The following is a 10,095-nucleotide window of genomic DNA, read 5'->3' on the forward strand; positions in this document are numbered from 1 at the left end:
CGCGTTTCGCTCAATCCAAAGCTTTTTAAGCCGACTGGGTTACAACAAACACAGTACTGGTCAGAACTCTATCTATATAAACTTACAACAAACACAGTACAGGTCGGAACTCTATCTATATAAACTTACAACAAACACAGTACTGGTCGGAACTCTATCTATATAAACTTACAACAAACACAGTACTGGTCGGAACTCTATCTATATAAACCTACAACAAACACAGTACTGGTCGGAACTCTATCTATATAAACTTACAACAAACACAGTACTGGTCGGAACTCTATCTATATAAACTTACAACAAACACAGTACAGGTCGGAACTCTATCTATATAAACCTACAACAAACACAGTACTGGTCGGAACTCTATCTATATAAACTTACAACAAACACAGTACTGGTCGGAACTCTATCTATATAAACTTACAACAAACACGGTACTGGTCGGAACTCTATCTATATAAACTTACAACAAACACAGTACTGGTCGGAACTCTATCTATATAAACCATTTGTCACAACATCAATTCTTATGGTGTGAACGGTAATGGATATGGCGAATAAAGTGTGCTTGAAATACTATTATCATACATTCTTCTGATACTTGAAAGTCACTAAAGGACTAAATAAAGAATGTAGTGTTTAAGAATAAAATAGGCCTAATAATAATGTTTTATAAGAAGTATAATTAAAAATTTACTATGTTTCAGATCAGAATGTTGCTAACGAAACAAGAGTGATGCGTTACGAATGTGTTCTGAACAGTTCTTCTGTGACAGTGGTGAGTATAACATTGCTATTTGTATTTATTTAACAAAGTGGTAAAGGAACCGACTGACAATTATGATATTAGAAATGTGTTAGACACGTGTAGATTTGCTGATTCTGCTTCATCGGGATTTAGGTCCTTGTTTGGGGTCAGGTGCAATCTTGAAAAAATTGTTTGATTTGGTTTGTTTTGAATTTTGCGCAAAGCTACAAGTGAAATATCTGCACTGGCCGTCCCTAATTTAGCAGTAATAGATTAGTTTTAGTACTGTAACTTGCCTGCAGTGATGATATTAGCACTGTAACTTGCCTGTAGTGATGATATTAGCACTGTAACTTGCCTGTAGTGATGATATTTGTACTGTAACTTGCCTGTAGTGATGATATTAGCACTGTAACTTGCCTGTAGTGATGATATTAGCACTGTAACTTGCCTGTAGTGATGATATTTGTACTGTAACTTGCCTGTAGTGATGATATTTGTACTGTAACTTGCATGCAGTGATGATATTAGTACTGTAACTTACATGTAGTGATGATATTAGTACTGAAACTTGCCTGTAGTGATAACATTTGTATTGTAACTTGCCTGTAGTGATGATATTAGTACTGTAACTTGCATGCAGTGATGATATTTGTACTGTAACTTGCCTGTAGTGATGATATTAGTACTGTAACTTGCCTGTAGTGATGATATGTGTACTGTAACTTGCATGCAGTGATGATATTAATACTGTAACTTACCTGTAGTGATGATACTAGTACTGTAACTTACCTGCAGTGATGATATTAGTACTGTAACTAGCCTGTAGTGATGATATTAGTACTGTAACTTGCCTGTAGTGATGATATTAGTACTGTAACTTGCCTGTAGTGATGATATTTGTACTGTAACTTGCCTGTAGTGATGATATTTGTACTGTAACTTGCCTGTAGTGATGATATTTGTATTGTAACTTGCCTGTAGTGATGATATTAGTACTGTAACTTGCCTGTAGTGATGATATTTGTATTGTAACTTGCTTGTAGTGATGATATTTGTACTGTAACTTGCCTGTAGTGATGATATTAGTATTGTAACTTGCCTGTAGTGATTATATTAGTACTGTAACTTGCCTGTAGTGATGATATTTGTATTGTAACTTGCCTGTAGTGATGATATTAGTACTGTAACTTGCATGTGTTGATTATTCTTGTACTATATCATATTTGTAGTTGCTATACCAGTACTTCACTGATTCTGTTGTGGTTATACCAGTGTATTGTTAAACCAAGTGACGAATAATTCAATATCGTTGTTGTATAAATGTATTATTTTAACATTATTTATGAATGTTTGACGCTAACAATGAGAAACACGTATTAAGACAGGTTTGAAGCTTGTATTATTACGGTATTATAGATAATGATTATACATATTTTACTAATGTAAAAAATTCGTTTAAATATTTTCTAAATTAATTGTTTATCACGATTCTAAAAACTATTTACACTTAATATAAAACAATTGTGTTTGTTATATTATTTTATATACATATATTTGAATAGATAAGTGTGAAATATAGAATATTCTAGAACTGTTTTATCAAGGAAAGCTATGTCCATTTCTCCAATTATACGACATTTATTTATTTTTCTTACAAAATATCAAATATCACAGATATTTTTTGCAGTTTTATTTTATATCTCTTTCAGTGCAATAACTATAATAAATAAATTCATCCTTTGGTTGTTTATAACACTTTTTGTTTCTGTTTATACGTCAGAGAAACGCTAAAGAACTATGCCAGAACCAGACTGCCCCGAGTTTATCCGATATAGAGTTTCTGGACGAAATCTGTAATAACTTCGTTACCAAATTCCTGGTAAATCTATACATACGTACAGAATATTTTCAAGTCAGTGTTTGTCCAAACATTACCAGTTTTGTTTTAATTATATTAAATTAATTATATAATCATATTATATTACTCAAAATATTTTCAAACCTTTCTCTTCTCTGAATAAGTGTTCTAATAATACGCTGTTTGTTTATTGTTTGTGATGACAGTTTTCAAGTATTGTTGAAACACACTTCAACAGGAAATACTGTAGTAACTTTGGATTAAAGAAATTGGAGTGACACAATTCTCAGTTTGAAGTTTAAAACACAATATTGTATTATGTTATTATTACGATAAGTTTAAAACACAATATTGTATTATGTTATTATTACGATAAGTGGTCTCCCGGTAGGACAGCGGAATATTTGCGGACTTACTTGGCTAAAATCTGGGGTTCGATTTCACGCGGTCAACATAGTGCAGATAGGCCATCATGAAGATTTGCACTAATAAAACAACAATAAAGATAAGAAGATAATACTGTTTTTTTTCGAACCTCGTTTATAGTTTGTATCAGTACAAATTATTTCTATTGGCCCAAGTTGTAAGAAATACGTTTGTTATCTTTTGAAATGAAAATGTGTAAGTTAAAATATGCTTAACAAAACTCACGCCGCAGCTAACTGAGAATTATAGTTTCGATTTACTTATATCAGCCCATCTAGGTGGATGATAGCAAGTGTTGCTCAGTGGAAGTTTGTTTTAAGTTTTAAAAGCATGCTGGTGTAGTTTTAACTTGGACTCTCTCACCTTTATATTCTTTCATTCCCAAAGAAAGTTGGAGGGTATTCAACTTTTATGTAAATTCAGAACTGGGGTTTATGAACGTAGGTTATACGATGATTATATTGTTGTTGATCATAGTTTGAAACTACATACCAACACAACTAGAGTTATGAAAATATTTTTGAATGTAACAGTTTAAAAATAAAAGACAACGAGAAATTTTCTGAAAACAAATCTGACTTTTATATTGTTTTTTCTTTCAGTTTTATACGTGTGTAAGGAATGAGTTGGTAAGTGTTTTAGTTTATTATTATGTTACATAAAGCAGTAAGATATGTTAACACAAAGTTCGTAATAATATTTGATAATCTATGGGATAAAAGAAATTACTCGATTGTGTTTGTATTTGAAAAGATAATCTTTGTTCTAATTAATATGAGACATTTACAGTTCAAGTTAATATGTCAGGATGAAACTACATGCTCCATTTAAAGATGTAATCGTTTTCCTAATATGTTAACATATTTTTGTATCAAGTAAAGCTTAGAAAACAATATGATTTCCAAACGTTTAATCAACAGGTACCTCCAGGAGTGTTTCCATTTTTCAACGAATTTGGAGGTGGTGGTAGAAGACGTGGAAGAGGTGGAAGACGTGGAAGAGGTGGAAGACGTAAGAGACACGATAGATATTTTAGAAGAAGATTTAACGGTGGTGTTAATCTGACTACTTTCGTGGTAAGTTCAACGCATTCAATATATATATAGTTAACAAGTGGGTGTTTATCTTACGGAGATTACCGGCATCAACTCCAATAGTCACGACAAATGTTACCCATTTTAACAACAAATATTATATATATAGTTAACAAGTGGGTGTTTATCTTACGGAGATTACCGGCATCAACTCCAATAGTCACGACAAATGTTACCCATTTTAACAACAAATATTAGATTTTACATAAACAGATTATTTTATAAATAATTTTGTTGGTTTTCTTTGTTATTTTATATATTTGTCTAATTTGATTGTTTCTTATTTTCTTTTCCCTTTCTTCCAATAAAAGTGCCCCCCAGTGGCAGAGCGGTATGTCTAGAAACCGTGTTTCGATACCCGTGGTGGGCAGAGCACAGATAGCCCTTGTGTAGCTTTGTGCATAATTAAAAACAAACAAACAAACTTCAAATAAAAAGGAAATGTAATATTTGATCCTTTAGGCACACAGTTGACAACTTTATCATGATCCTCCCCATTCTTTACAATTGTTATTTTAAAGTGATTTTAGAACATATTATCCAATTAAATTTACATATTTAGACAATATCTTGCATAAAAATGATATCTAGCAATCGTCACATGATTCAGAGTTTTGTTATTAAATTTTCTGATGTCAAAATACGCTATTCCCGTTCTCCATAAGAAGAACTGGCAAAATTAGTTACCAATAATCAATATTAGAGTTAGTATTCAAGCAGTTTTTCATTGAATTACTTTGAAAAATTGATTTCGACTCCGTTGAACTGAAATTTATGTGGGAAAGGTTCTATATTTTCTCTCTGTATATATTTCAATAATATAGTACTTCATTACTAACGCTGATAATTTCGTTTGGTCACTGGTCTTGGCTATCCTCCTGCCCTCTCTGTGGCTCGGCGGCGAGTCTGTAGGTTTATAACGCTGAAAACCGGGCTTCGATACCCGTGGTGGTCACAGCACAGGTAGCACATTGTGTAGTTTTGTACTTAACAATAAACAAACGAATCCTCTTTTTTTGTCACTAACCGAGAGCAAACAGACGTCTGTCAATGATATTATACTTTAGGTATTGAAACCTAATGAATATTTCCTTGCATGTGCTAATGTAGGACGACATGATTTCAATACTCAGTTTCTGGGTCACTTATAATAAAAGATTATTTCGAATTTCAAATACAAAAACTTATAAAAATCATGTTAATTATATGTAACAAACTGCTTTTCGTTTAATTGATACTTAACCTGTACAAATGAGTCTAGTGCGTTTGTTTATCTCGAAACTAAAACCTGATTTTTATATTGACAGTCTCACGCTAACATCATTATGAAAATTAAAACCAGTTAAAATGTTAATATTAGGTGTTAGAATAAAGATAATTGAAGATCTACTAAAGTTACTTATGTATTAATATTGCCCGATTCAGCAAATTCATTAATTATTTAATTTTTGTAGTGCATATTGGTTTATAGAAAATATTTAATAAAAAAAAGCCTCAATGTTTTGTATTAATAAATTCTAATCGAACTTATATACTTGCATTTGTACAACGTGCGTTTGGTGTATCAAGTAGTAAAACTTATTGTTGACAAAAATTAACTGATATCTGTAATAAACAAAAGTTATATCAAAGTTATGGATTGAAATAACAAAAAGATAGGATAAAAAATGTAATAATTATAATTATAGGTGTCAGCCTTTGTCCCTATTCATCCGTGGACGTACTTGTTCGATGAGAAGAGCTTTTTTGAATTTTCTGTCAGTGTACTTAGTGAGGATTTGTACTGAGAATGATGGTTTCAAGTCAGCTGTTACTTGTCCATGATTAGTTAAAAAATGATCTGTAACTGTGTTTCTTTCATGTTGTTGTTTACAAAGAGCGTCAGTATGTTCTATGTAGGGTTCTTTCGGTTTCTCCTAAGTACGTATGATGACAGATGTTATATGTAAGCTGTAAACAACATTGGAGACAAGACAACCATTTTAATATTGCAAACACGTTTTTGTAAGACAGTTGGCTCCATTAAGTTGTAGGATAGTGTAGTCAGATTTTGAAAGCTGACTTTTTAGGGTTGGAACTGGCTGTTCTATAACTTTAATCGGCAGTTAAAATTGCGTGGTTATAGTTTTTATTTTCTTGGAGATAGCTTCGTCAATTGGAAGTAACATAAAAGTGATCTTTTTTTGTGCTACTCTGGAAAATTGTCTTTTTTCCACCTTGTTTATCTGTGTTTTTCGTGTGTTTTTTTCAGGTAGATTGTATATTATTGTCATTGTCGATCCTTAAGGTAACGTCAAGAACATCTATGGTCCTCTTGTCATGCGAATGATTTAGGGTGAATTGGATTTTGGGGTCTATGGAATTTAGAAAGTCTAAAAATTGAATTAAAGAAGGAAGTCCGTGGTTCCGTAGTGTAAACACGTCATCGATGTATATAAGCCAGACGTCAGAGACGGTGTTGGTATCTTGACACCACTTCTCAAGTGCAGTTGTTTCAAAACCGTGCATAAATATTACGGCATAAATAACAGCGACTCTATTACCCATTGAGACACCGAGTTGGAGATACAGTTTGTTGTCAAAACGAAAATAACCATAGTGAAGGATGAAGTGTAAGATTTCTCTGTCTATTGTCAGTCCGTACGTCCCAAATTGTTTCTGTGATTCGACATTAATTCACACACTGGTTTGACACCATCTTCTGTTTGTATAGATGGGTAGAGAGCTACGACGTCCAATGTAAAGAGTATTATTGTATTGATCACTAGGTGAGGTACATCCTTGATTCACGATAGCAGGTCTCGTGTATTATTGAAGTGTACTGGAATGTAATTTAGTAAGGGAACTAAAACTGTATGAATAAGCTAAGGCAGACTTTCAGCGGAACTGCCATATGTTGAGACAATAGGTTTAAATGGCATATCCGATTTGTGTTCTTTTGGTAAACCAAAAGTTTCAAAGTCTATCTAGAAGCTTCTTATGGAGGTTACTTGATCTTGTAAGTTCAGAGAGAGTTTATTTAACTTTCGTTCAATCTTTTTTTTTTTGTTTTTTTGGTGGGATCTAAATTATTTTTTGTTTGAAAATGTTCCTGCTGATAACTACAAAATCTTTACATTTGTCAAATTCTTTGATGATGTTGTTATCTTTTTTTAAAGTTTCTTTAAGGGCTAATTTTTCTTGGGGATTAAGTTAGGCTTAGCTTGATGATTTATATGTCCTTCTAAAACGTTCCTGATCTTTTTCCTCAGAGTCATGATTTTTGTTTCAATATCTTTAGTAGGCGAGCTTGTCGCTTTTTGGTACCAAACGGGTGTTTATTTCAGAAATGGAATTAATATCTACAATAATGTTATCAGTTTCAATGTTGATTGTTGTAGTAGAGGTTGAGTTTGGGAAACCAGCGTGTCAAACGTTTGTTCAAGGGAAACCAGCGTGTCAAACGTTTGTTCAAGGGAAATCAGCGAGTCAAACACACGCTGTAGAAATACACGCTATAGATTCGATTAGAAGTTATTATTCAAACCTTTAGAAGCTTTGTACGATTTACAGTTACGATTTGTGTTTTAGTGAAACGTTCGTGAAGAAGCTGTGAAGCGAAACGTTGAGTGTCCAATCGAAGAAAAATAACAAATTTAGTAATATAAGATCATTTATTTCTAGTACGAAAATTATAGTGTCTTGTAGCCATAGAGGTATCCCAGTGGAACAGCGGTAAGTTTACGGAATTTGAACGCTAAAATCCGCGTTTTGATTTCCCGCGATGGATATAGCAGATAGACAATATAGTCTTGTATCTACAATAATTTAACATTTGACATATCAATATAAAAATGTATACATTTGTTGTTGCTTTTTATGTAACGCCTACACTTGTCATAACAATGTATCTGTAATTTCTATATGTACGTATTCATTATTTTGATTTTTTGTTTCTACAAGAGATTTTAACTTTCTTTTAGCAAAATCTTTGAACATTATATTTTTTTGTTTTTTAAATACAGAGCTGTTTAACCCAGAATCCATGAACCGTTAACTCTGGCTTCAAGACCGATGGTAAGAACCGATTGTATAATTCAGATCTTATAATTATATTGTTGTTTTATTCTGTGGTTAACGAACGTTTCGGAACTTATTAGAGTAAAACACTAAAGTGTTCTATATACACAATGTCCAAAATTCAAACTCATTTAATTTAAATTAAACTACCATTGACCGGCGATTAATTGGAGTTATTTTTTTCATTCTCTGTATTTCCAGGTTAGCGGGATGAATAGGATCGTCCCTTTTCCAGGAAACAAAAAGTTCCAGTTTTCCTGTTAAATTCTTTTTTTTTAATGAGCAAAAAATTAATCAAGAAAAAACTTGTTATTTTTTCCTAATTTTAATATTATTAATCCGAGGTTTTGGTTTTTTTCTCACATTTTGTTTATCTTTTTAATTATTGAATAAATGATTTCAGCATCTTAACTGTTGTCAGTTTCTGTGTGACTTGTTTAACTGATATTAGTACCTTATATATTCAAAGAATTGATTAATTGTTTTATGTTGCACTCGAGAGATGGGGATACTATCCCTTGATGTTTTTGTTTTCACGTTGCATTGTTTAAAATTCTTAAAATTAAATTAATGTATTTGAGCCAGTTTTCAAAGAACGAATAATAACAATAAAACTTCAAGGAAACTTGTAACAATGTTAGTATTGAGATGTGGAGAAAGCAGAAGAAGACGTTCGTGAATATAAAGTTTGTACGTCAGCATCATCCAGCCATTCTTGGGTTGTTTTATTAAAAAACCGTGTTTACAATAAGCTGGAATGCAATAATCGTAATTTAATTGTTACGTTAAAAACAGGATACACTTTGATCAGTAGTTACAGTAAGTCTGTTAATCAAGAATCAGCAGCCTCCATAGTACAAGTGTTCCTGAAAGACTTTAGATTAAGTAAACTGTAACAAACAAATCTATTCACATAAAAGCAAAACTAAAAGAGCAAACTTTGTGACCAGATGTTAAACACCTAATTATCAGAATAACAATACAACTCGCTTTTAATTGTAATATGAAGGTTTCTCCTACATGTAACGCTAGACATATACATATTAATTGTATATTTGGTATGCACTTGAAGATACAATCTCACAAAAGAGGGCGCCGTAGGATACTTAACATACCCAGAAAAAATATCTAATTATTACCGTATTTCTGTTATTCAAGAACTTTGATCGTCCATTTAAATGAAACACGTTTGGATGATATATTGATTTAAAATAAGTTTTCCAAAAGATTGATTGTTATATAAACATACACATACCATGTGAACTTATACAACACATTTTTAAATACTTTACTTTGTTTACATTGATAAACAATTTATTCTAAAGTAACTGTCATGAATTTAGGTAAAATATTCATGAGTGTGCCTGAATGTTTCATTGGCATTGATGTGATGATAAAATAAAATGCATAAGTTTTACCATAAGTGAAGTTAATGTTTATAAATCATAAGAGTAAACTTTTTGTAAGCAATCGCAAATATATAATAATAAATAAAACATATTTTTAAAATATTTTACAAATGAACATAAAAAGCTTCTATGAAGTTAAATTTATTTTAAGTTTTGATAAACGTCTGTACGACCTACATTATAATTATTCCCCATCATGTCTTCATCAGACTTGAGGTTTTTTGCCAATGTTAAGTTAATTAATCACAGACACCTCTGGATGAATTATAGAATTAGTTACAACAATCTCTGTAAAAGTAATTGGTGTTATTTAGCCCGAAATAGCCAATGAAGAAGGATTCAAAGCTTCTTTATTGTAGATGCTTTCAGAAAACTGAATATGAAATACTCCTACAAGTCAAAGTAGTCTGTTTCTTCTGTTATGAAATTGTTCAGGTTCCAATTTGCAGATAAAATCTGGTTACGAACCTGAACACCCAGAACTTATATTAA

General features: G+C 31.8%; 1 protein-coding gene across 1 annotated transcript; it reads left to right on the forward strand.

The window, feature by feature from the left end:
- Positions 1-704: 704 nt before the first annotated feature.
- LOC106472175 lies at positions 705-8,529 on the forward strand. Its single transcript, XM_013932805.2, has 6 exons — positions 705-784; positions 2,538-2,636; positions 3,644-3,670; positions 3,962-4,117; positions 8,140-8,191; positions 8,396-8,529. Exons 1-5 carry the CDS (start codon positions 743-745, stop codon positions 8,161-8,163), a joined length of 348 nt encoding a protein of 115 aa, XP_013788259.1. The 5' UTR covers positions 705-742; the 3' UTR covers positions 8,164-8,191; positions 8,396-8,529.
- Positions 8,530-10,095: the final 1,566 nt, after the last annotated feature.

Source organism: Limulus polyphemus, unplaced genomic scaffold (assembly GCF_000517525.1).
Source record: "Limulus polyphemus unplaced genomic scaffold, Limulus_polyphemus-2.1.2 Scaffold5138, whole genome shotgun sequence".
NCBI classification, from domain to species: Eukaryota; Metazoa; Arthropoda; class Merostomata; order Xiphosura; family Limulidae; genus Limulus; species Limulus polyphemus.